Consider the following 26,821-nt stretch of genomic DNA (forward strand, 5'->3'; position numbering starts at 1 on the left):
TCGTAAACGCCTTCAATTGAGGCGTGATACCTCACGCGTTCCGGAGAGTTCGAATAGTTGTATCCCTGCGCCTTAGCAAGGCGATGGAAGCTAAGTATTGAAGTGGCGTCCCCGCGTTGTTTCTCGGTTTTCCTGTGCCGCTACTATAGTTTCAACCGTTCAGGCAGTAGTTTAAGGGCCCCACAGCCAGGATTGTATTTCGCAAAAAGATATTTGTTGCAGAATAATTAAAAATTAAGGAGCTGGAATAATACCACTAAATAATAAAAGAAACTCAAATCTACAATAAAATGCAAAAAACTAACGTAGTTTTAGGGCGGTAAAGCCAGGGTTGTATTTCGCAAATGGATAGTGTTTGCAGAATAATTAAAAATTAAGGGATAGTGGAAATGGATAGTGTTTGCAGAATAATTAAAAATTAAGGAGCAGGAGTAATTTAACTAAATATAAAAGGAACTCAAATCTACAATATAGTGCAAAACCTTTTGGAAAATCTCGTCATGTAAATACAGAGGATGCGAAAACGCCTTCAATTGAGGCGTGATACCTCACGCGTTCCGAGGAGTTCAAATAAGTGTATTCTGCGCAATAGCAAGGCGATGGAAGTTTAATATTGAAGTAGCGTCCCCTTTAGAGTATTCGGCTTTCCTGTGCCGCTATTGCAGTTTCGACCGTTAAGGCCAGAGTTTAAGGGAGCTAAAGCCAGGATTGTAATTCGCAAAAAGAAAATTTTACCAGAATAATCAAAAATTAAGAAGCGGGAAAAATTTGACTAAATAATTAGCAAGGCGATAGAAGTTTAATATTGAAGCAGCGCCATGGTTGGTTTTTTGGCATTCCTGTGCCGCTACTACAGTTTCGACCGTTCAGACCGTATTTTAAGGGCGCTAAAGCCAGGATTGTATTTCGCAAAAAGGTAATTGTTGCAGAATAATTAAAAATTAAGGAGCTGGAATAATGCCACTAAATAATAAAAGGAACTCAAATCTACAATAAAATGCAAAAAACTAACGTAGTTTTAGGGCGGTAAAGCCAGGGTTGTATTTTGCAAATGGATAGTGTTTGCAGAATAATTAAAAATTAAGGAGCAGGAGTAATTTAACTAAATAGAAAAGGAACTCAAATCTACAATATACTGCAAAACCATTTGGAAAATCTCGTCATGTAAATACAGAAGATTCGAAAACGCCTTCAAATGAAGCGTTATACCCCACGCGTTCCGGAGAGTTCAAATAGTTGTATCCCTGCGCCTTAGCAAGGCGATGGAAGCTTAATATTGAAGTAGCGTCCCCGCTTGGTTTTTCGGCTTTCTTGCTGCCAGGAGCGGACTGGACATGCGGGCGGGGTGGCGATCGCCCCCTAACAATTTGTCGCGAAGGTCCCCAAGGGGCCCCCGCGGCGAATTTTTTTTGAGTCATCGTTTTTTCCCCGAATGTTGTAATTTTCTCATCCCTTTCAATCACTAAAAGGCCCCGAATTCGAAAGTTTATTGCATTTTATGCTCATCTGCGTTTATTGCGTTTTCTATCGAGAGATATTGTAACGCTTGGTTAGAGATGCAAGCGAGCAGATTAAGAAATCCATTATATTACATACCCCTGCCCATACTACAGTAAGTTTCGTTGATTGATTTTGTAAATTAAATAAAGACAAGGTAGTAAAATGGCCCTGGTTTCACGTCATTTTGTAGGGAAAACAAAGCTTAAAACTTTGTAGTTTGAACTGGTTTACAAGTAAGAGCTCAAAATGTTGACTCTTGATGAAATTTTTGAACATACATTGGCTTTTTTCCCCGCAATTGATAGTGTAGACCCAGCGCCAATTTATCACCTTGTTACATTTAGTTTGGATCATTTCTTAGTGTTTTTTCTTATTAAATGTAATTAAGAATACTGCCTTGTAGTCCCGTCATGCTAATAAAGAATGGCGGGGGGGGGGGGGGGGAGATCATCCGATACGTCAAAACCAGGGCCGAATTTAGGGGAGTGCCAACGGCCTCTCTTTCATATAAATTAATTCGCAGGATTTAAAAAAAAAATCAGTACATAGATGGTCAAAGTGAAAAACCACGTATCTACCTTTGCAACCTTGCAGATTTCTTGTCATACTTTATTAATTCTTTGGAATATTAGTCAACAAAATGTCTCGAAAATTCTCTTGATATTTTTACTCTGTTAGCAGAATAAGCTATATGAATTCTTTATTTTCGTACGCATCGCGTGTTGCTACATACCGACGGTGAAACTACCAAACCACGTATCTCGTTTGCGGTGTTTAAAAATCTACGCTCACATTTTATTTTTTTGAAGTAGACCAAATCAATATCATTCCTTGAAATTTTCACGGAATTTTCTCCGCACAAAGAGGAAAAATCACAGAAATTTTCAAGACTGGATGTTTAGTAGTTTTTCATTTAAAAAATAAAGTATGACAGCAAGTCTGCGACGTCGCAAACCGAGATACGTGGTTTGGTAGTTTCACCGTCGATGCGTAATATTACATACACTGTACAATATCTGGAAGGGAGGGGCGTAGCAAAATTTATTTGGCACCGGGCGGAAATAACCTAAATCCGGCTATGGTCAAAAGTATCCGTTTAAAGACCATTATTGAACCGACTCAGGTCTTACATCTACTTGTATATTTAGTTATACATTTTTAATTTTTTTTTATAAATTTACCTATTTTTATTTTTTGGAGCCTAGGTACCTAATGAGTCATATTTGCCACTTCTATTTTTTTTTTTTTTTTTTTTTTTTTTTTTTTTTTTTTTTTTGGCGGGACACTATTTCCGCCAAAAAGAGCTATCTCTCAGCGTACACTCTTGTCTGATCAACGAAGTAACGATTTTCTGGACTCTCCCTCAGGCAGGAAAGTACAACCTGAACCACGAACACAGACATTGTAAACGAAGCATCGACCGCCTTGGATTACGAACATAATCCAATTAAGCACTGTGGTGATTCTTCCCCTGTGGAGTAAACCAGGTTAGACGTGTTAGTGATGGAACACGTTTCTGCTGGTGAGCTCCGCAACCGTGTGCTTATGTGTTTCTTCATTTTCCGCACCTCGATTTACTTAGGCGGCTGACGGTATCTTCGTATGTCCTCTCAAAAATCTGGTGCCGCTATCGATACCCATTCTTGTTTTCGGAGTTGTTTGTTTCTCTTCCTCTCGATTTGCTTTCGGTGTGAGGTGCCATAAATTACAAACCTCAACGAGAAAATCCAAATAAAGGACCTGTGGAATTGAAGGGATGCCAAATAAATAAGTCGGACGAATCGTAATTCAAAATTCATGGTAAGTCGAATGTACAACAAAGAATAAGATTTCGCCTATTTTGTCGTCCTCTACAGTATTTAATCATTAGAATACTCGCATAACGTCTGGAGCGCGAAGCGCTGCTGAGCGTCGGATCGCGAAGCGGTTAGGGAGTGTAGCCTCCTAATTATATAGAAATTATATATTGAGAGAACAGTAACATCTAATCGTTATGTAACGCTTGAATGAATTCACATGAGACCACATGCGTCCCTTTTGTTAATCAACCATTTAAATAAGTCAAAATTCCAAATGATTTGTCATTAAAAGTGGACGTCCTATGAAGTTACAACCAGTTCTTAATTTGAAAGTTAAATAACTAAAATATACCCATGAAGAGCACTGGAATATAACCAGTAAAATGGGCCGTGACCTGATCTGGTGAGCGCTCTTGAGGGTGCCGAAGATCTCCCGTCAAGGTGTTAGCGCTCCCTATTCAGATAGGGGGAGGGGGTCTAGAGGGTCTCTCACAGTATATTCATAAAAAATTTGATCGTAAAACAAGACATTCCCCAATAATTTTTCTTAAATTTCCGCCCCAATCAACCGTGCTCTGTTAAAGCTCTACAATACCCACCGTTCTATCAACTTTTTACTTTGTTGCGTAAAAAAAGCAGTAGCACTAAAAAAAAATTTAGGTATTTTAAAGAGAGCATTACATATCAGAGGATATTTACACCTGCAATGAATATTGACATAAGTGAGTTTACACCTCTGTAGTTAGGTCACAGGGTTCGTTACAAGAAGAGAACAAATTTGGAAGAAAGAACCTGAAATTTAGGGGATAGGAAGAATAAAAAAATAGAAGAAAATAGACCCACGCACCCCCACTCTCGGGGGTGGATGGGTCCTCATAATTTTGTGGCCGAGCGTAACAAAGGGTTGGGGGGTGTCAAGCTCTGCGCTATAGGTATGTAACAGTATGAATACTGGATTTCAGCTCTCCTTACATTATATTTTTTCCTTCTATTTTTTTGCTCTCTTGTTGCTTCAAAATTTATTATATTTTCCTTGCCATTGAATTTTCTCAGCAATCGTTTTCCCACGAGCATTTCTCCACAACTATTCTTTCTTATTAAAAGACACACTAGGGCCCCTGGCCGCCACGCAGCCCCCCCCCCCCCCCCGCCGCTTGGCGGGCAGCGAAATCGTCGAAATCGTCCGTTGGCGCCTGGCGGTTACTGAGCAAATAATTTCAATTGAATAACAAAACTACGTTTCAAAGAAAAATTCCCCGCCACAATACTCTTAATAACTTTCTCCTTACTCTGAATTTTGATTCCTTCTTTTGAATTCGACCTTTGGACCGTCTGACTCTCCTTCCTCACCCCATCCATCGAGGGTTTTTAAAAATGATTTTATTAGAAAAGAGAGGATATTTCTTAGTTCCGGGCTTCAAATATTCATTTTTCGTATCATTTCTGAATTTACCTTAATAGCCTTGCCAATTTATGGAGGCCATACAAATTCACCAGGTTTACGGTCCTCTTTGCGGCGATACAACTATTAGGCCATGTTCTGAGAGTTTCTACGTGTTGAAGTCACTTCTTTGCGTATGTGTGTATTTTGCATGTTCCATGAAAGTGCGACATTAACGGCGATATCACTGTACGACCGCGTGGAAGCTCATGTTGCCGTTGTCTACACTAAACATTGAAAGCGAACTGCCGATGCACTGGAATCACCTCCCCACGTTCGGTAAAAGGATATCGACGGTGAAAGTCGGCAATCACATAACTCGGTTTGCGACGTCGCAGACTTCCTGTCATACTTTATTTTTTAAACGGAAAACTACTCAACGGTATTTCTTTAAAACTGCCGTGATTTTTCCTCTATGTGCGAGGAAAATTCTGCAAAAACTTTAAGGAATCATGTCCATTTGTTCTCCTTTAAAAAAATAACATAGTTGCGGAGATTTTCAGACACCGCAAACGAGTTATGCGATTGCCGACTTGCACCGTCGATATTGTGTGTTCTAGAGTACCTGTATAGCGAGAGTATGGACAGATGTGAAACTCCGAAAATCCATCAGGCCTTCACCGATGCTTCTGCGAATAAAGTTAGGGCCCAGAAATGCAGCCAACCTATGAATTTCAATTATCCAGAACGATTTACTAATACTATTGTTACGAACCGTCGTTTATTAAGCACGTGTTTGACTCAGTTTTTGCATAAAACTCAATTTCGCGGAAGAACGCTCATTTCTGTACATTCTTTGCCATCATGGTTAGAATTGGAATCTGCAGACTGGCAGTGAAATTTTGTGCGTTAGAAGTTGGTTAGAAGGGTGGCTGCTCTTTTGGGCCCTAAGCCCTCCATGAAGCGATCTGTCCATACTCTCGCTATACAGGTACTCTGGTGTGTTCCATTTAATCGTGACATTTACTTGATGTCACTATTCGAACACGTGGGAGCTTGTGTTGCCTACACTAAAAATTGAAGGAGAAGTGACAAGGCATCATAATCAACTCTCCCCGTCCGCTAAAAATCTATTTTGGCGCGTCTTTTGGCAAAGCGTGTCATTTCACGATGATAACATTATTCGACCACGAGGGAGCTCATGTTGCCGACAACGAAAATTGTAGGCGAACTGCAAAATCACCTCTCCACGTAAAGGATATTTTTGTGTGTACCGTTTGAGCGTAACGTGTACGGGGAAACCTCACTATAAATCTCACTAAATCCTGCCGCGCTACGGAAGAACGCCGTATGAGCCTAATGTGTGTTTTGTAAATACTAAGGTAGTTCCGTATGAAACTTAATGATTTCCAAAGCACACGAATTTCTACACAATTTCTTATAGCCTTTTATAGCCAATGGCAATAAAGTGTAAAGCCCGGCGATAGGAACTATAGCCCGACTGTATACTTTTTTATAGCTTCGTATAGCCCGGCTATATGATTTGCTCCGCCCACTACAGCCAGCTATATGATTTTCAATAGCCCTCTTATGTCGGCTATAAGAACTCCTATGGTATTTTGAAACGCAGCTCCTATCGCCAATTTTTACCAGGGGAGTCTTCTTGGGGGGGGGGGGGGGGGGGAGTTGATAGTGTGTTTTCGTTGTCCGCTCGAGATATTAATCAAAAATGGAAAATAAAGCAAAAATTAATTGCATAGTTAAGCTTGCTTAGGAAGGTACCCATGCAATTCAGGTGATTTTTTCAATCTCAGTTGATCTTAGGCCGTGAATTTCATAAATACGTTGAAGACTTGACGAGCTAAATATAAAGTATCGTGAAGTATCACCAAAACTCCCTCTAAATTATTAATAATCCACCTCACAAGACACGTCGAGAGCAAAGTTTAGAACTCATAGATGGAAATAAGGTTTTTGGGTATTGTCGGTCGGAGCAAAGTTGTGAAAGTCTCCGCACATTAAATATTTGAAGCACTGGCACCGCTACATGACACACATAATATGGATTCACCCCCCGCAAACCGTTTTTGGGTGCATTTTTGGCGATTTTTTTTTTTTTTTTTTTTTTTTTTTTTTTTGGGTTTCAAGACCATAGGGGTGATGGCGCTTCTTCAGCCTTGGCGGAAAGTTTAGGCTAAACTTCCCGCCAAGACTGAAAATTTGTAACGCGGTATACCTTTGAACTTATACTATCGTAAAAGTTTTTCGAGAATTCCCCGTAAAAAGACCATAAAATACAACTCTCTATTGGTACCGATATTAATTAGAGGCTGAAATGTTTATCAACGTATAGCATTATAATATGGTTGTTTTCAACTTGCCTTCAGCTGCGTCCGCAGCAATTGTTGTTACGAATATGTTGTGCATGCCGATTTTTGCTCATTACATACTTGACTCTCTGAAGGCGTTTTATGTGCGGAAGTAGAGCACCCTGTTGGAGGACAACAGAAGTGAGATTGAATTAATCGCTCAATCTCTACTTCGTTTGTTCATCAACAGACTGCGCCACTTGCCCATATGAAACGCCTTCAGAGAGTCGAGTATGTAATGATCTAAAATCAGCACGCCCAACATATTCGTAACAACAATTGCTGCAGACGCAGATGAAGGCGAATTGCTTTCGCACATAAAACGCCTTCAGAGAGGCGAGTATGTAATGAGTTGAAATCAACACGCACAACATATGTGCAACAACAAATGCCTCAGACGCAGCTAACGGCGCATTGTTCATTAAAAAAAAGTATGAAAGGAAGTCTGCATTCATCGAGAGGGTATGTATTCGATCGATGTGAACCAATCGACACTGATTCAATGGACAGATAAATAAAAAACCGGATCAAAATCAGTGAAAAACTTGCATTTACTACTAAAATTACGATATCTTAAAAATAAAATCAGCAAAGATTTTTATTTTTCGCGATCTCAAGTCTACGCCGTAACATAGGTTCACCCCCTAAAAATCATTTGTGGGCTCATTTCTGTCGCATTTTGTTCTGCTTCAAGACCACTGTGTGTGTTACTTCCTCTTTTTACTTCCCATGACAACACAATCTTTTGGTTACTTTCTCTTGCTGCGTGGGTGGATGTCGAGGCGTCGTAAATTCGGCAAAATCGCGTTATGGATAACCCCCATGAATTCAACAAATGGACGTATTTATGCCATGCTAAATAGAACTATGTACGAGTGGAATGACGGGGTGTGCTCGTTAGTCGAGGGCCCTCAGAATGAATGGGAATTTTAAAGCGTCAGTGACGTCAGCGGTAACGACCGGGCTAGACACTCGTCGTCGGGGCGCTTTAACTCATAGGCCCTGTACAGAACGCTCTTGTCATGTGTCCACGGCTCATGAGTTAGCGCTCAGTTCCTTTTGATTTAATGTAAAATCCCGTATTTCCATTTTCTCAAAAGGAATCATATCCACTTTAACATTGTTTCTTATCCAGCTCACCACGAGTACACCCCATCTTTCCACTTGCATATAGTTCCTTTCAGCATAAATACGTCCAAATGAGATTCTGTGACAATTAGAGACAGTTTAATCTTTCTGTTTTCAGGGCTGAGCCGCTGCCTCCGAAACTTGGAGAAGGACTCGGATCAAAATGAGGAAAAACCGTGCGGTCACAAAATAAAGGCTTAACATTCATGTCACTCGTCCGGGGCTCGACACCAGGGTATGACGAGCAAGTTGCTGATTTGGGGAGTGTATCTTACTGTTTTACTTTCAGTACCAGAAGAAACACGTTCACAGTAAGTTTGTTCAGCTATTTACCCACCCTCTTAGAAATTCAAATGTCATATAAATACCAACTAAGTATGTAACAAGGTGGTCAAATCCAGACTGGTCTGCAGAGAAAACAAGGCCAAAAATTTCCAAACATTTTTATTAACTTGAAAATTTGAGTTCCAAACGAGTAATCAGCATTGTTACTTACAGTTCGGGCCACATTTTAAGTGGTTTTTCTTGCTTAGTAGCCGTGTGTTTGTATGGCATTTGTGCTCTAAGATTAACTTACAATTTTTGGTAGAACGATGCATCTTATTGTCTTTCCATCTTTGTCTATAGCTTTGTCTACCAATTTCAAACTTCTCTACCACGCGACCGTGCCGATCGCGATCGGTCACGTGTGAAGATGGGAAGGCTCCGAAAACGGAGTTTCCAGGTGGGATTCGGTAAAATCGCAATTTAATCTGCATAACTGCGGTAGAAATTACGTGTTTTTCGTAAAATCGCGATAAATTAAGCGTACAGAGCCATTGATCAGTCATTTTTGCGAAATTTTTAAGGATGTGGTTTTTGAGAACGGAGCTGGGCGAGGGTGATGGTTGGGGGCGAAGCCTTCGATGCTATAATTTAAAAATTTCGAAGTGTTTGTCAGAGGCCCGCCAGGTACCAAAATGGATTGCGCCAGAGAATACGAACACCGCAATGCTTTTAACGTGGAGTATACGTCAACTTCGGACGACTGTAACTCAGAAATCTATGTATCCCTCATGCTGCTCTCGGACCTCAAATTTAGCTCACAGAGTGTACTGTTACTGCGACCAAAATTCGATCACTCGCGTGCAATCCTCATCGCAGCAGGGTCCAAAAATTAAAATTTTGAGTTTCATCGCTGAGTCGCTGATAGTGTCGTGTCACCAACTCGATGTTTGTGACAGTGTGGCACGCTATCCTTACCATTTTATATTTTAGAGTCTGATATAATATCGATATGTTGATTGTGTGACATGAGGTTAACAGCGCGGCGCCACCGATGCGAACTACGCACTTCAATGGATTCCTGGACCACTTGCCCACCGACTTATCACCCAGGATAATACCCGCACCTTTTCACCCACAACTCTTGACCCACAGCATTTAGACCCTCATGCGATGTTGTAAACACGACTCTTTTTTTTATAATAAAAAAAAAAAAAAAAAAAAAAAAAAAAAAAAAAAAAAAGGAGTTTTGACTCAGATTTGAGTATTTTACACTACCTCAAGTCGTAGGTGAGGTCGTGTTGAAGGTAAACTTGATTTCTAACTCCAGTTTTCAGTTATTCAGTGAGACCGCAAGCGGCGCTCGATTCTATCTTTTGCAACCTACCTTAATTTCGCTGTCAAAATTGTTTTCCACGTGGACAATCGAATAGAAGTAACTGGACGTCTTGCCGCGATGGTTATCGAAACTCACTCATCCTTTGGAGATCACGATTAACTAAAATGCGTATCACTATTTCAACTCCTAAGCCGCGCAAATTGCATCCATCGCGTTGAAGGCGAACTTGATTTCCAACTCCAGTCTCCAGTCTTCTAGACGTGACCGCGAGAGCGGTGCTCAATTTTAATTTTTGCAACTTGGAACTTGATGAAAACACTTAGGTAAAGACAAACGCGTAGATTAAAAGGGCTGTGGGTGAATATCCGTAAGTTAAGCAGCCTTAGGTGAAAGCGTGTGAGTGAATAGTTCCTTAGGTGAGAGAAAACCTCACGTCAAGCTGTACGAACTCTAATGACATGACCCTCAAAATCAAAACACAACGGTGGCGCCCCCGCGCGAAGAAATCTTTCAGTTCCCGGAACTGTAGATAAACTTGAACTGTGTGCCTTGTACCTGTAGACTAAGGAACGATTTGCGTAAAGATATGGTTGCGGTGACAGGGATACCTTGCTTGATATCCGTAAAGTATACACGTGTACATCTGACACCTTCAATCTTATGTGATACATCTAATCATGCACTTTGGTGCGTATTGTTGCCTCTCTGTTGTTTTCGGGTTTCTTTTATTGCCGTCGCGCCTCTGTCGTGCGCTATGCTGCCGTGCTAAGGAAAAACGCCGTATGAGCCTTCAGGCGTTTCCAAATCTCCTTTGATAAAACGCGAATTTCCTGGTAAATTTGTAACAATTTTCCGCCAAATTTTTCAGATAATTTAGTTCGGGATTTTACCTAAAAATTCTGAAATTTTAATGGAAAAATATTTATAACTTTCCCCCAAAAAAAATTTATCGAAGGAAATTTGGCAACTGTCGATTGTTCATACGGCGTTTTTCCTTAGCACGGCAGTGTGATGATTACCCGCTAGACGGGAGCGTGGATTGACCTGCGGAGTGACTGTTTCAGGCAATGCTCCGCAGGTCAATCCAACCTTGCCTGATATCCGTAAAGTATACACTATACACGTGTACATCCGACGCCTTCAATCTTATGTGATACATCTAATCATGCACCTACGTTCCTATTATTGTCTCCGGGTTTCTTTCTCTCCTCTATCTAGCGCTATGATGATTAGCCTCCAGACGGGAGCGTGGATTGACCTGCGGAGTGACTGTTTCAGGCAATGCTCCGCAGGTCAATCCACGCTCCCGTCGAGAGGATACCTTGCTTGATTTCCGTAAAGTATACTCGTGTACATCTGACGCCTTCAATCTTATGTGATACATCTAATCATGCACCTACGTCCGTATTGTTGCTTCTCTGTTGTTTCCGGATTTCTTATTTTCCTCTATCGATCGCTATGATGATTAGCCTCTGGACGGGAGCGTGGATTGACCTGCGGAGTGATTGTTTCAGGCAATGCTCCGCGATGATTAGACGGCGGAAGTGGAGCGAGCCCACCTATAGGTACCGGCCTCAGTACCCGCAATGCTACGGGGACTGCGTGGAGCCGGTGCACAGCAACCTCCTGCTCATTACCAGCGACTTGCCTCGACAGAAACTCAAACACTGCTCCTTGCCGCACCTGGTCCATGGCGTCGAGGCTCTCGAGTCCCAGCTATTCCTATCCGAGCCCCGCGTCGTCGTCGTCGTCCAGGTGGACCCGACCTGGGAACCGAACCCTTTCATCCTCGACGCCATGATCACCAGACTAGGAAACGTCTCCGTCTTCACGGACAAGCTATCCGACGAGACCGTCATCGAAGATCGCTGCCGCAAAATGGCTGGACAGTGTTTTCTGCTGGATAACTTGCTGCCCGTGCTGGAGCAGCTCCACAAGTGGCAGGCCACCGCTTTCATCTCGTCCTCGCTGCTGGATATCCACGACACTCGCTGGTTCCCCGTCGCTTACCCGCCCGTTTTGTCGCCTGACCACGTCATACCCATTCACATCCAAGTGGAGCACCTGGTCGCCAATCTCTGTGTCAGAGACCGGCGGCTCAATCTTTATTTCGAAATGACAGATTTTACTGGTCCTACGTCTATCTTGTAAGTGAATTTCTTCCAGACGGACAGGAATATCCACGTTCAGGGTCTCTACTAGTCCGCAATTTCCGCATAGTTCGGAAATGGTACTGATTTTTTAAGAGCGGCCCGGAAGTACTGAAAAAGTGCGGAAATTCCGCAAGAAGTTCCGGAATTATTTCCTTAATACCTCGATTTTTAATAAAACCGGAAGGTACGCAACCCCCTGCGCGTTGATTCTGGGAGAGGTATTTGCCTGGAAGATTGCGATCAATTAGTTAATCTTCAAGCCACCAACGAAATGTTGTGTCTGTAGGTGATTTCTGTCACGATTTGAGCGAGAAATCCAAATTTTTGACATTTTTCAAATTTCGTCAAATGGAGATTCTGAAAAAGTACTGAATTTTACTGTCGAGAAGATACTGACTCCCTTGGGAATTTACTGAAAATGTACTGCAGAAGTACTGATTTTTGGCCAGCCTGTTTTAGTAGACACCCTGGACGTTGACCATGGTGTGTAGAACCGGTAAAATCCAGGATTCATCAGAGAATGAAACATTTTGTGAAAAAACAGAGAATCTGTTCCAGAAACCAGGAATATCTTCTTCTACTTCTTGAAGTTTATGTTACTGTACCTTAGCCGCTTTTATTGACAGATTATTATATTTGAATCTCCAAATTATCAAAATAATATAAACACTTTCATTGACCATGTTATATAAAAATCAAGAATGCTGTTGAAATTAAAAATTTGAATGTGCGCTGAGGAATCCGTTGAAAGCGACAAAAAAAAAAAATCGATTTTAATACCTGGAACTCCAGAACATTTTAAAGGTTTTCCCCAGCAAATCCCGGGGAAGTGGAAGAAAACTTTAGTTTGTCATCCGGGAATGAGCCTTTGAAAGTCAAGGGAAAATCAGGAAATGGGCATGATTAAGAATTCTAGACACCATGACGTTGTTCTGGCCGTCTTTACTTCATGAACATTTAAAATCAACTTAAAATGGGACTACGGCCGCAAAAATAAATACATAAAATAAAAAAAACTCGGGACGTTTCGCGGTATTACATCCGCATTTTCAAACTGCAAAAAAGAAAGGAAAAATTAAAAAGAAACGCACCGAGCCTCACCGCTGTTACCAAAAGACTTTTTATGATTATAAAAAGCTCTTATTACTTTAACATATTTCAGTTCCTCGGGTGATACAAATATTTTAACTCCGCGGATGTGCGTGAGGTATCACAACTTTTTGAAGGCGTTTTTGTGTTTGATGTTTTTATTACTGCATTGAAAGTCTAAACTGGAAATCCTATCTATTGAAGTTGTTGAGCCATTTAGGGGGCCTAACTGTATTGCAACTGCTGCCTCATGTTTTATCCAACAAAAAATATGAAAGAAAATTAAAAAATAAATGAGAGGTCAATAAAAAAATATGCGGTTTTCCTCAACTGTCAATCAATTTGAGTTTAGGTAGTTCAGGGCTTAAATGGGTAAACGTACTCTCTGCACGACTCTCGGATAATGAAATGTAAACAGATTTATTCTACCGTGCTAAGGAAAAACGCCGTATGAACCTTCAAGCGTTGCCAAATTTCATTTGATAAAACACTAATTTTCTGGTAAACTTATCATTATGTTCCTTCCAATTTTTCAGATGATTTTGTTCGCAATTTTACCTGAAGTTCCTGAAAATTTCCAGGAAAAATATTCATAATATTCCGCAAAAATGAAAATTTTATCGAAGGAAATTTGGCAACTCTCGAATGTTCCTGCGGCGTTCTTTCTTAGCACGGCAGTACTATATATGACAATCCAAAAGTCTCGCACCACCCGTGTTACCCATAGGGGTTTTCCCCCTTTTCAGAAGGGTCCCTTTAAAAGTTCGGAAGTTCCCGTAAGTTGTTTCCTTTGACTTAGAAGCACTCACAAATTTCAAGTCCCCATCTATCTCAATTTGTTCAAAAGCTTCAAGGGTGATGCCCTGAAATAGCGGTGCGGGAAATTTTGGATCACCCTGTAAGATGTATTCCTGGAAGTTCAATTCTAGCGTGAAATTTATGTGAACAAAACAACTTTGTATAATGTATAATAATCTCTTCATTTTGACGTATGAACTTCGAATTTCGGGCTCTACAGCTTCTAGTTACATAAGTTGATAATTTACCTATGAATTGCAAGTAAAGTCTTTATGTATTCTCCACGACGCACAGTTGACTGAGTCAATCAGAGAGAACGGACATGGAATATTTGACTAAAACCGCAAATTTTGATGTTTATTTTGTCATATTTTAAATTTTCAGGGGTGCTCCTGAAAGAAAATTTCACGCGGAAACCGACGAAACCACTTTCAGAACCTCAAAATGTTGTATAAACAGAGTTATGAGCGTTAGAAGTTTCCAAATTTTGTCCGACCTCTCCTATCGACTCGATCCACTGTGCGACGACGGCCATTTAGTGAGGAGGAGAGGGCTGGCTTCCAGCCCGACTGAGGGTTGAATTGCGTTTAGGATTTCCAATTTTTTTATTGCGACCCAAAGATCATGCAAAAAGAGGCGTTACCCGGCAATGGAGGTTGCATACCGTAACTTCCTTTTAAGACTTGGAAATTTGATCTTCATCTTCGATTTAGGGTCTTGTGGAGCCGAGAGGGTTTCTCAACCGCAAATCTGAATTCCACGATCAACATCATACTTGCATGAGCATATACAGAAAACTTGATGGTGTATTCGAGTTTTAAAATTTTATTCCATTGATGCGGCTTTCTTGTACGCCGTCTTGAATGGGAGGCGTCGGTTCGTTTTTTTTTTTTTTAGCTTGGCAACATCGAAATTCGAATTTTGCACGTCAAAACGAGGAACCACGAAAGTGCGGCAGAAGTGCGAAATCACGTTTCTACGTCTGCGACGTTGCAAACTTTTGGTCATACTTTACTTTTTTATTAGAAAACCTAGTCAACTTAATCTATTAAAAACCTCCTTAATTTTTCTTCTCTGTCATGCAGCAATGTTCCATATAAATTTCAAGTTACCTAGTGACATTTTTCGCAAAAATAAAATCGGAACAAAGATGTCGAAACGCCGCAATGAAGATACGCTGTTTCGCACTTTAGACATCGATATTCCGTCGTGCTAAGGAAGAACGCCGTATAAACATTCGAGAGTTGCCATATTTCCCCGAATAAAACATGCATTTATGAAAGAATTTATGCATATTTTTCCTTGAAATTTTCAATTAATTTAGGTTAAATCGTGAGCAAAATTGACTGAAAAATTTGAGGAAAAATACTCACAATTTTCCCAATAAATTTGGTTTTCCTTGAATAAAATATGGCAACGTCTGAAGGCTCATACGGCGTTCTTTCTTAGCTCGGCAGTATTATACACATTTATTTTTCCATCAAATACTGCACTCGAGAGACTTTTTTTTGCTCGCCCAGGACTCGAATATTGGTAGACATGACGAGGGATATTCTTTTAAAGGTACCCAAGTGACGAGAACGAAGCAAGCCAAGAATTTACTCTTTCTGTCACAAATATTCTTTGTTGGATTTTACACGTCAATTATCTAATTATATTTTTGCTTAATTTTTCGTGTCACATCTGTTTTTGCTAAAAATTGTCCTTTGTCTTACACCGGTGAGACATTTCTATTTGCGTTTTAGTGGTCTTCATCTTCAGCATAAATACATTTGACCGGAGAGCGACTGTTCTTTTTCTTTTTTTCATATCCATACCTGAGGCTTCCTCGGTGTGAAAGAATGTTGTATCAGAAATAAATAAATAAGTAAATGAAACATCACCTGGCAAAAAGTCAATAAGTTCAAACTCGGGATTTTTTTTTTTTTTTTTTTTTTTTTGAGCTGTAAGTTCCAAATTGAAAAATACAGTTCAACTTAACGAAAATCAAGCAAATAATTTTTAAATGAACGCAATTCCCGCGGTTTCTTTCGCCGTCCAGTAAAAGGCTACTCAATGGAGCCTCTATACTGCCGTGCTAAGGAAGAACGCCGTATGAACCAAACACAAGTTGCCATATTTCCTTCTATAAAAAGAGAATCTAGTGGGAAAATTGTGAATATTTTTCCTCAAATATTTCAGACAATTTTGTCCGCAATTTAATCTAAAATGTCTGGAAATTTAAAGGGAAAATCTGCATAGCTTTCCAAAAAAAATACATATTTTATCCAGGGAAATTTGGCAACCTTCGAATGTTGATACTGCGTTTCTACTGATCATGGGAGTATGCTGCCGTGCTAAGGAAGAACGATGTGTAGACATACGAGAGTTGCCAAATTTCCTCCGATAAAATGTTTATTTTTGAGGAATGCTATGAATATTTTGCCTTTGAATTTTCAGAAACTTTTGGTGAAATTCTGAACAAAACTATCTGAAAAATTGGAAGAAAAATATCCACAAGTTTATCAGGAAATTCGCGTTTTATCAAAGGAAATTTGGCAACGCCTGAAGGTTTATACGGCGTTTTTCCTTAGCACGGCAGTGTAGCGCTAACCCTTAAAAACCTTCTGCTCGGACTTGCTGTATCCATGATACAACCTGATGTTTTGCGTTCGGAAAAATCTCGGTGGGAGTTAGGAAACATCCAGGGTGTTTGCCGGACAATGATGAAAGTCTCCGTAAAGAATATCTGGCTGTGTGACGTTGCGTTGCGGTCAGTACCTTTAAAAAAATATCCTTATTGTTCCAGGGGTAAGAGTGAGGTTGTGACTGCTGAGCCGGAGCTTGTGACAGAGACGAGCCTTTACCTAGGAGATATTTTACCTTTAAACCCGAAACATTATGACAAAAACCGAGCCCCCAAAGTCGCAGGTTCGCCAACGATTGTCTACTTCCATGTCACCGTTTTATCTCTCGATTCAATCAATGAGGAGTCGATGGTAAGTTTCATTTTTATAGAATCTTTAATCTTAAGTCTATCTTCAATGTGCAGGGATGTTATGGATCGTATTCCCCAAGGCGGGGGAAGGAGGGGCTTGAACCCCCCCCCCCCCCCCCTTGAAACGCACCGTAACGCTGGTTCAAACCTCCCATCCCCCTAGGTGCGTTACGTAATACTGCCGTGCTAAGGAAGAACGCCGCATGTACATTCGAGAGTTACCAAATTTCCTTCGATAAAACTTTTATTCTTGAGGAAGTTATGAATGTTTATCCTTGAAATTTTTAGAGACTTTAGGTGAAATTGCGAAGAAAATTATATAAAATTGAGAAATATTCATATGTTCACCGGAATTCGGTTATCGAAGGATATTTGCAACGCCTGAAGGTCTACGCGTTCTTCCTTAAATCAGAATAATCAACGGCCCTAATCCTTAGAGAAATCACAACAAAACGGCAACAGCAAAGTTCATCTACTGTATGAAATCAACATTTTATGATGCGTCATTGCGCAGAAATGACGTAATTAACAAACAACCGTAAGTAGATTATCTCCAGAGAGCAATGAAAAGTGTTTGAAAGTAACGCGCCTTTCATGCCATTTTAACTGAAATGGATTCTTTGCGTCAACACGCTATTGCACAAAGCATGAAGATAGCCTTACGGCGTTATGCCTATTATCTATGCCTATCCATGAAATGATCAATACCTGTTGAGTGGTGATAACAAAGTAGACGATTTAAATTTCGCAACAGATTTCTCGGAGGATCCATGAAAGATGAATGTAGCTAACGAAGAGTACGAAATGCTCTCTTAATTCAAAATTTTCTGGGTACCTGTAACCCCCCCTCCCCCGAAACTTCCCTAAGAGAGGGGGGGTGGGGGGGGAGCGCCGACACCTCCTTGCCCCAGGTGCTTCAAAGTTCATGCAGGCCTGGCGGAATTATATACTGCCTTGTAAGGAAGAACGCGCAGAGCATTGAGGTTGCCAAGTTTCCTCGAAAAAAATGTTTATTTTGAGAAATGTTATGATATTTTTCTGGAATTTTCAGGACCTTTCGCTCAAATGCGAAAAAAATTATCTAACAAGTTGGAACGGAAAATATCAATAATTTACCAAAAAATCCGTGTTTTAGCAAGGAAATATGGCAAGCCTATAGTTTCATACGCGTTTTTTCCTTAGCAACGGCAGTATAGTAGTCTTTTTTTGCGCTAAAACGTGCAGGGTTGCCTCACGTGTATGAGCGTACATGCGGTCATTTCGGCGGTGAACTTGATACGATTCGTCGTAATGGGATAAATGGATTGCATTTTGCAAAGAGGACCCAAGAGTATTCCAAAGTTGCTAGGGATTGTGAACTTACGTTCTTCGCGATCCAATATGGAAATCGTGCTTGAACTTAATTTACGAAGATAATTTACGTCTGAAATTTATAGTTTATTGGATCGTGAAGGTAAGACTTTTTAGGTGATCAGTTTATATTTGCAAAGTAAAAAAAAGTTGCGAGTGGTTGTGAGCGGCGTTGGAAACACTTCTTCGTTACTTTATACAACGTTCAATCCAACTCAGGTAGGGTGAAATCGGAATTAAAACTTATATTTGCCGTAAAGGCTGAAACTGGGAGAAATCAGGCTGATTAATCAATTACGGTATGATTCGTATCCATCCGACTAGCATGGATTAAGTGGATCGCATTTTGCAAAAAGGAACCAGAAGCATTTCAATGATTTTTTTGATGATGGATTGTGCAACTCCATCCTTTACGATAAAAGTACAGAAATCATGAAAAAATATGAAATTTACGACATGGTAATTTGTGTCTTAAATTTACAGTTTTTAGTGAGTAAAATAGAAACTGTTAATGGATAATCAGATTTTTCTTCCATGATACAGGAAGTTGCACGCAATCATCGCAACATTGCAATGCTCTGTTTCTTTTTTGCAAAAGGCCTCCCATTCTAGAGTACTTCCCAACATCCTTATGGACTGAGGACCACTACTAGGAAATTTCGTGTAGAAATAAAGTAAGTCGAAGTAGAGACGAAATGTTTTGAAAAATTACTATTAAAAAAAATGAATACCGAGGATAACAAATGAGACTTTGTGGTTAAAAAATTAAAAAAAAAACAAAAATAAAATAATCCGGGTAGCGCAGTGAGGAGTTGCACTCTTGAGGTTATGGAGACAGAAAGTTGTTCGCGCTAATGATAGCCTTTGAGACTGGAGAATCTGGTTGTAGAACGTTTTAATACATCTTATTATAAGCAATCAAAGCAATTTTCGGAAAATTAACAATAATGCCACGATAAAATCAGTCATACTTGTAGTTTACTCCATCGGCAACATGCGTACCGCTGGCGCTGGAGGTGTGAGAGAAACATGCAAAGCGCCCTCAGTTAGAATCGCAAGGGACAAACATCAAACAAATTCACAATGACGCCTTGATGCAACTATTTGAGCTCCACGGATGTCCATGTTGCATGCGCTCAGCATTGAAGGCGTTTTGGACTCCCAGGCACCCTCCGCTTCACCCGCGGGCCGCGGGCCGCAGCGCGAAGACGGCCTCACATACTGCAAGGATTCATAATGACGGAACGCCCTTAGTTATCCTATATATCTAAAGAGATCTAATCTAAAGAAAATAGTATCCAATTTTTCTCTATTTTCCATCAGGTTTTTGAATATTTTTTTAAGGAACTAGCCCTATCAATTTTCAACGGAAAATAGATCCATTTTGTAGACCGGAAATAGACCTATTTTCTTTGGTAAATAGTGACATTCACTTTAAATTCTCTGTCTACTTTCCATAATGCCAGCAACTTTTTCTTCATTTTCTAAATTTTTTTCATTAATTTTTTTTTTTTTTCATAAACTATTTTCATTTTGCTACTTGGGCTATAACCGACCTAAACTGTCGTTGTGATTTTAAAGGAAAATATGTTACATCTTTACACGACGCTGAAGCGGTATGTTTTTACAGACATACGTAGCAGATATTTTCTTGGCGCAAAGCTGGCGAGACCAAAGACTGAGACTCCCAGAAAATATGAGTGAGGAGTACAGAATTTTGGATGTCGGGTGGCTCCATGACATATGGCGGCCGGATTGCTTCTTCAAAAACGCCAAGAAAGTTACCTTCCACGAGATGAGCATTCCCAATCATTACCTGTGGCTTTATCATGATAAAACTTTGCTCTACATGTCCAAGTAAGTCATCACTCTCCTATGCATTTTCAATGCACGTAAAGCTTACATAAATCGTGAGCAGGGTGTCTACAAGTCCGAAATTTCCGGAAATAGCGCTGATTTTTCAAGGGCGGTCCGGAAGTACTGAAAAAGTGCGGAAATCCCGCAAGAAAGTCCGGAATTTTGTTCATTTTTTGTCATTTGAGTCGCAACTTGAACGAGAATTTCAAATTTTTGAAATTTTTCGAATCTCGTCAATTTTAGGTACTGAAAAAGTACCGAATTTTTCTGTTGAGGAGGTACTGAATTTCTTCGGAATGTACTGAAAAGGTACTGATTTTTTGCCAGCCTGTTTTAGTAGATACCCAGGTGATTTTGAAAATAGCAGTACCGGAAGTTCAATTTCTCGCAGAAAATGTTGCCAACCTATTGTGAAACTCTTTCATTGATTCATTTTAAGACCAATTCACACAGATTTTCCGTGGACGAGTTTTTGAGACCTCTTCGGGGCATTGCGGTGGAAAATTAAACGCAATGCATTTCTTACGTAGGAGCAACTTATGTGACCTCACACTGCCTTCGGTCGAGTGAAGGCCGGGCGGGGGAGTGGATTCCAAAAAGATGCGCAATGACTGACATGCGTGGATCGGTCTTACTTTCGAGACTTTCAAATTAAATTAATTCTGCGCATAGTTCAGTCGCCGGATATCCTAAAAATACTGCGTTTGCCAACCAACTTGTTGCTGGCTGAGTTTTAATGCAGGAAAAAATTAATATCCTTATCATGATGTGAAGAGGAAGCATATAAAACTGTATTTTAGTGTAGAGAGGAGTTAGTTCTTCAGCAAATATCAGGAGGGTCCAGCCACAGATCTCCCCCTTCCCCCGAGTGTATTTTAGTTTCTGCTTAGTGACTGTTTTATTAATACTTTATTTTACAGGCTAACGCTGGTCTTATCGTGCGCCATGAAGTTTGAGTCTTATCCGCACGATACACAAATTTGCTCAATGATGATTGAAAGTCGTAAGTATTGCAGATACACTTTAAGAAATATGTGCCCCGGAAACATGAGTGTAGCTAGGAATATTTCTATACGGGAGAAGGGGGACAAGGACTCATTTACTGTTCATGGAAGTCTTGGGGCACTAAGCTGCTAAGTCACAACTTTTGGGGGCACCACCTTTCGAGGGAGCTTACCCCCTCCCTTCAGCCCCCCCCAGTTACGCTGCTGCTTGAAAACCCCCCCTCCCAAAGTAGCACAGATTGCAATAAGTAGCAATTACATTGCAGAAAGATTGCAATTCCCACTGAGTGTTGTGTATGTTGCCTAGCTCCTATTTGAAGGGGCCCCATTTATTGATACTTATTACTATAAAAATTGAAACAAGTTGCAATTTTTCATTGTATTGCCTATTGCCTATCTTCCTGACACATGGAGCTAATTTCGTCGATAGTTTTAAATCGGCATAAATCGACTAAATGATGTAAAAATATTGCAATTTAATGGTGGAAAAAAATGCAAACTTTATTGAAATCAAATTGCAATTTAATTTCAATATTTTCGTTGTACTCTGCTACCCGGGTCAGACAATATCAGGAGAGGAGAAGTTACTAAGCAGGTTCCAAATAATACGTTTTAAATTCTCGATGCCCATAGCCTATACCGAAGATGAGATAATTCTTTAAACTTAAGAAAATGACTGTTCTACGCGCAGCTATGGAGGTCATAAAGCTTCCATAACTTATGACAAATCTATAAACAAACTAATAGTTGCTCGCAGTAGCCTTGTCATTTTTTCTCTGTCCCGGCAAGGAGCATCTATTCAATCTTTGCAAGGAACACACGATGATTACTCGCCTCTCTGCGTGCCTCTCATTCAGTCGAGTTCGCCTTCAATAACCGATGATGACAAAATGAGTGGCTTAGGAGCAGTAGCATGACGTGCTATGCGATGTATCGATTGATCTACCATTTAAACCTACGGAAAAGAATCGATAAATAGGGTGTTCGCAGCGAACACCTTGATAATCGATTCTTTACCATAGCTTCAAATGGGGAAATATCGATAATCAATCATTCACGCCACGCTTTTGCTTAGGAGCACGAATAGTTGTGCACAGTAGTTTTGTCACTCTCGCTCCATCCAGGCAAGGGACCCACGTTGCTTAGTCAAAATAGTATGTTACGTGACAAATAATTTACAACTTCATGCCGTAACATTAAAAAAATCGGGGTCATGCTTCCAAAACAGGGTGCCTACTGTACGGCAAAAGTACGGATACACTGATAAAGCACAGATTTCGGAAGTTCGGTACGGAAGAACGGAATTTGAATGACAGGGTACCAGTAGACAATCTGCAACATCTGTAAAAAGCGCGGCACATTTAGAGACTATCACCTGTCGACAGCCCAAAAATCATGAAAATCGGCCCAGTAGATCGCGGTGGAACGAACTTTGGCAAAAAATAAAAATAACGACCCTTGAAAAAAAAATGTAAAAACTTTTTTTAAAAAAACTGTTAAAATGTTCGTATTAGGAAACCCCTCTTGGCTATTTTTTAAAACACAATTTACAAGAAGTAAAATTTAAGGAAAAAGTGTTGAAAAACTCTTAAGATATCATTGTAGTTTCAACATTTTTTCATACATTTTTAGTGTTGAAAAACTACAGTTGATATTTTAAGAGTTTTTGAAACGTTTTTTAACTTAAATTTAACTGCTCGTAAATTTTATGGAAAAAAACACTCGAGAAGGGTTGCCTAAAACAAACATTTTGACAGTTTTTTAAGAGTTGTCTTTCTGAAATGAAATAATTTTTAAAGAGTTTTTTTTAACAACCATTGCTACTGGGAGGAGAGCTTTGGAGAAAAATAAGGAGGAAAGAGTGGGGTGAAGAGGAAGAGAGGAGGAAGCGAGGAGGAGGGTGAATGTGCGGGGAAAGGGGACGTTGACGGCGAGCGATGGGCGATGGGTTGGGAAAGATAGATGGAAACCTTAGTAAAACGTGACAAATGCCCGAGTGCTGACAAAGCTATTTCCCACCACTGAGTTTGCTCCCATTAAAAAACAAAGCAAGAGGCGAATGAGGAGATACCCTTTGCGTGTCAAGTTGGATAAAAATTGGCCATAGCATTGAAAACAGAGCGAAGGGAGTCCGGAGCCGCGGATAAACACACACTCACACACTTTTACACTGGCGCATAGGCCGACACACCCTCACACTCCGGCGACAGAGCTTGATTGAAGACATGCCCGCACTCGGAAATTATGAGCTGCGCTATTCCAACAGCGGCTTTGATTCGGATCTATCAAGTTTCATTTCCAGTGTCAAGTGACACTTTGAGCCAACACTTGCCTTTTAAGATTAGCAGACCTTTCTGTGCCTTCGGAGATATTAACATCGTCGAGGCCTATCAACGACCCTCCGCCCCCTCTCCCAGGCCACGAGGCTTACCTCTTTGGTGACAGTGACCTCGCTGAAGCGAAGCACCCGTCCACGTCACTGCCTATTTGTGTCTCTCGGCTTTAAAAAAGCGTATCTAATGCCGCTTAATTAATCCATCAACCCTAAGCTCGAAAATCTTCACTCCCTCCTATTTCAACGGCGTGATTCATAGCCGAGACGCTATGTAATCTAGGTCAAATATTGACTCACGGGACGCAGTAGATCCATTCGTCATTTCCTTGTCCATCTAAGATACGACACTCCAAGCTAACGAGGAGAGCGTCTTTACAGTCCACGAGGAAAGAGATGCAGGGTTGCCACCGGTCTGGAAAACCGGGAAAGCAGGGAAAGTCTTGGGACTTTGTGACGACTGGGAAAAGTCAGGAATTCGTGGGAGAGGTGAGGGAATTTCCGAAACATTTACTAATCACTAAAACATCACTGATCTTCCTACTGTTTACCCCTTTGGTCATTTTTAAGGTTTTAATCTCCTAACTTGCCACTGAATGCCTTTATCGGTAATTTGATCTTTAGACAAGGAAATTGTATCCGAAGTCTAGCAAAAAATAGCGTATTTTAAAAGGAAAAAAAAGAAGATGGAAATTTTTTTCGAAGATCAGGGAAAGTCGGGGAATAAGAAAATATTGGAGTCGGAGAAAAACAAAAATAGTCGGGGAATAGTCAGGGAATTTAAAGATAAAGAAGTACATGAAGGCTATTTCCATTTAAATCTTCCGTCGCATTTCTAAGGCGCAATGATACAACTATTTGAACTCTCCGGAATGCGTGAGGTATCACGCCGTATTTGAAGGCGTTTTCAAAACAGCCAAGTTCCGTTATCGGAATAATCGTTTTGCATAGTTCATATTATTTTGTTTCCATTTCTAACCACTTGTTTATTTATAATCCTCCTATAAAAATTACCCATTTGCTATAGTACAATTCTAGCTGTAGCGCACTTCAGCTATGCATTCACCACTGCAAAAATGTCAAAGGAAATCGACAAGCCCAGCATGCATGAAGGCAGGCCCGCCACAAGGGTGGGATACTGGGTCCCTGGTACCGGGGCCCGGGCCCCGGAGGGGCCCGTGTTACCCGTGAAAAACCACTACGAATTCACATGCAACCCTTGTTTCGTAAGAAAAAGTGAAAAATTTACCCTAAAAATTTCGCAAAAGGTGAATAGATTTTCAGAAACACGCTGGGGCACTGTAGAATTCTTTTTAAATTTTCAAAGAAGTATACTTCCTGGAAAATTTCTATCTATTTTCAAGATTTTCAGTACAGAGGGATATTTTTAGTAACTGCGTTTCATTTTCTTCCGTCGTCAGATGCTAAGAGTCTCCAGTCTGGGCATCCTCGACTTCAATGGCTCATGGCTCAACTCCCTTGCCATAGACAAACGAAGGGGGAGTCCAGGGGGGCCTGGCCCTTTAAGAACTGAAAATAGTATCATATGCCCCCCCCCCCCAAAAAAAATAAAAAATAAAATGTTCCAGATGTTTTGAATGCAACAATTCGCAAGTATTTTGTGCTGAAAGTAGAAAAAAAACATAATTATTCCGCAGAAATTGATGGAAAAATTCTTTATGGAAGCTTCAAAATGCGTCCGATTAGTCGTATAAATTCTAAAATTTCTCGGGGGATGCCCCTCGGACCCCCCCCCCCTCCGTGCTTGGGGCCCGGACCTTAAAACTGGTACCAGGGCCTGAGATGGGATGTGGCGGGCCTGAAGAAGTTATGGCAACCCTAGAGATAAGAGGGGGATAGGATAGGAGCTGAAGAGGATTGGGGCTTTGTGCCCGGGTGATAATGTTGCAAAAACTTCGGCAACATTGTACATATACGTATCCTAGTTGCTTATCACTCTCTCCCTTGACTTTTTGTTCGTTACATTCACTATTTTAACTCCGTCTTGATCTCTCATTTATTTTGAGTTATTATATATAAGAACATGCTTCAAAAAGAAGCATCATAGGTAAGGAAATAGAAAAAATTTAATCGTTAGGTAGAAATTCAACACTAGCGGTAAGCGCCATCGGAAACCACATGAGATTTGCAATTTATTGTCCCTCTTTTCCTATCTACGGATGTCTATCAAAACATTTTAAACATATTCATATATATGTCGCTGGCAATTAGCAATCGCCGGCAATTTGCAAGCGGTTCACACGTTCTTTCAATAAATCGCAATAATGCGCATCGGCATAATGCAATTTTTAAGGGTTATAGTCTTCAGAAGTATGAGCTCGGCTTGAAGCGCCTTCATTTTTTGTGATACTCTACGCTTTGTCACGATGTTAGTTTAGTTGCCTCTCCGGTGTCAACCCAACTAATGTCACGGAGTTCACTATACGCTCCTCTGAGTGTGCATATTTTTGCCATGTTTTCATGCCATGTTGTTATGCCACGTGTTTATGCAACATAATCAGCACTCTAATCTTGTTCTTTTATTTTTGAATTTGATTATTTTCTTTATTTATTCACCACATGGCTTGTAAATTGCCAAGGATTGCTAATTGCCTGCGACATATATTTCGGTTTCAATTATTCTTCGATGGTTCCTCTTTTTTCAGTTTCACACACAACTCACGATTTAGTTTTTATATGGAACATGACGGATCCATTAGTCGTGAATCCTGAAATAGAACTGCCGCAGTTGGATATTTCTCAAAACTATACCACAGATTGTACAATAGAATATTCTACAGGTTCGTGTTCTTTGAAAAATACAGCCTCTTTTTGACTTATGGTCCACGAATGTATGCGTAATGTCTGTTTTTAGCATAAAAATGACGCGCCGAACAAACTGAGTGAATCGAATGTAGATACTATCGATTATCAAGATCGATTTACGATGTATCGGTCGATAAAAATATGTACATTTTCGCCACAAAAATCTTCACAGTTTACGAAGGAAGATTTAGGTAACTTTCTCTCTCCACCTTCCTCTGTGAATTTTTCACACCGAATGTGACCACCTACTTTATCATTGAACGTGAAACTTGCCATTTTCACGACAAACGTACGGTTCACTCTCACTTTTTCATACTTTTTTTGAAGCTTGGTCTCACGAACATCTCTCACAGCCACTTACGTAGTTTTCGGAGCAAAAATATTTAAATGTATTTTTTTCACCTTTTTAGTGAATTATGAATAAACATTCATCCCCTTTAAACAAGAAAAATATCAAAGTTTTTTCCTTCATTGAATTCTTTCTAAATTTTCCTCATGTATTCAAAGATTTTCAAAAATTAATTTAGAGATATTTTCGTAATTTTTGTTTTCTTTTTTTTTTACGAAAAAATAGAATCTAATGGTAGGTTATATGCGTCACAGTTGAGTACCTACTCATTTGTCGCCTTCAGCCATCAACATGTGGCTGATTTTT

The 26,821-nt window shown here is 40.2% G+C and overlaps 1 protein-coding gene across 2 annotated transcripts in view; it reads left to right on the top strand.

Annotated features, from left to right (window-relative positions):
* Window positions 1-2,823: 2,823 nt before the first annotated feature.
* HisCl1 (Histamine-gated chloride channel subunit 1) overlaps window positions 2,824-26,821 on the top strand; it is a 34,550-nt gene continuing 10,552 nt past the window's right edge. The window contains exons 1-7 of one of the 2 annotated variants that reach the window (XM_019056371.2): window positions 2,824-3,300; window positions 8,296-8,488; window positions 11,295-11,927; window positions 16,609-16,798; window positions 19,778-20,004; window positions 20,925-21,007; window positions 26,007-26,141. In XM_019056371.2, coding sequence (XP_018911916.1) covers window positions 8,415-8,488; window positions 11,295-11,927; window positions 16,609-16,798; window positions 19,778-20,004; window positions 20,925-21,007; window positions 26,007-26,141 — 1,342 coding nt within the window. In that variant the 5' untranslated portion in view covers window positions 2,824-3,300; window positions 8,296-8,414. The remainder of the gene's footprint in view (window positions 3,301-8,295; window positions 8,489-11,294; window positions 11,928-16,608; window positions 16,799-19,777; window positions 20,005-20,924; window positions 21,008-26,006; window positions 26,142-26,821) is intronic. The other variant, XM_019056380.2, reaches the window with a different exon arrangement.

This window comes from Bemisia tabaci, chromosome 1 (genome assembly GCF_918797505.1).
Source record: "Bemisia tabaci chromosome 1, PGI_BMITA_v3".
Classification (NCBI taxonomy): Eukaryota; Metazoa; Arthropoda; class Insecta; order Hemiptera; family Aleyrodidae; genus Bemisia; species Bemisia tabaci.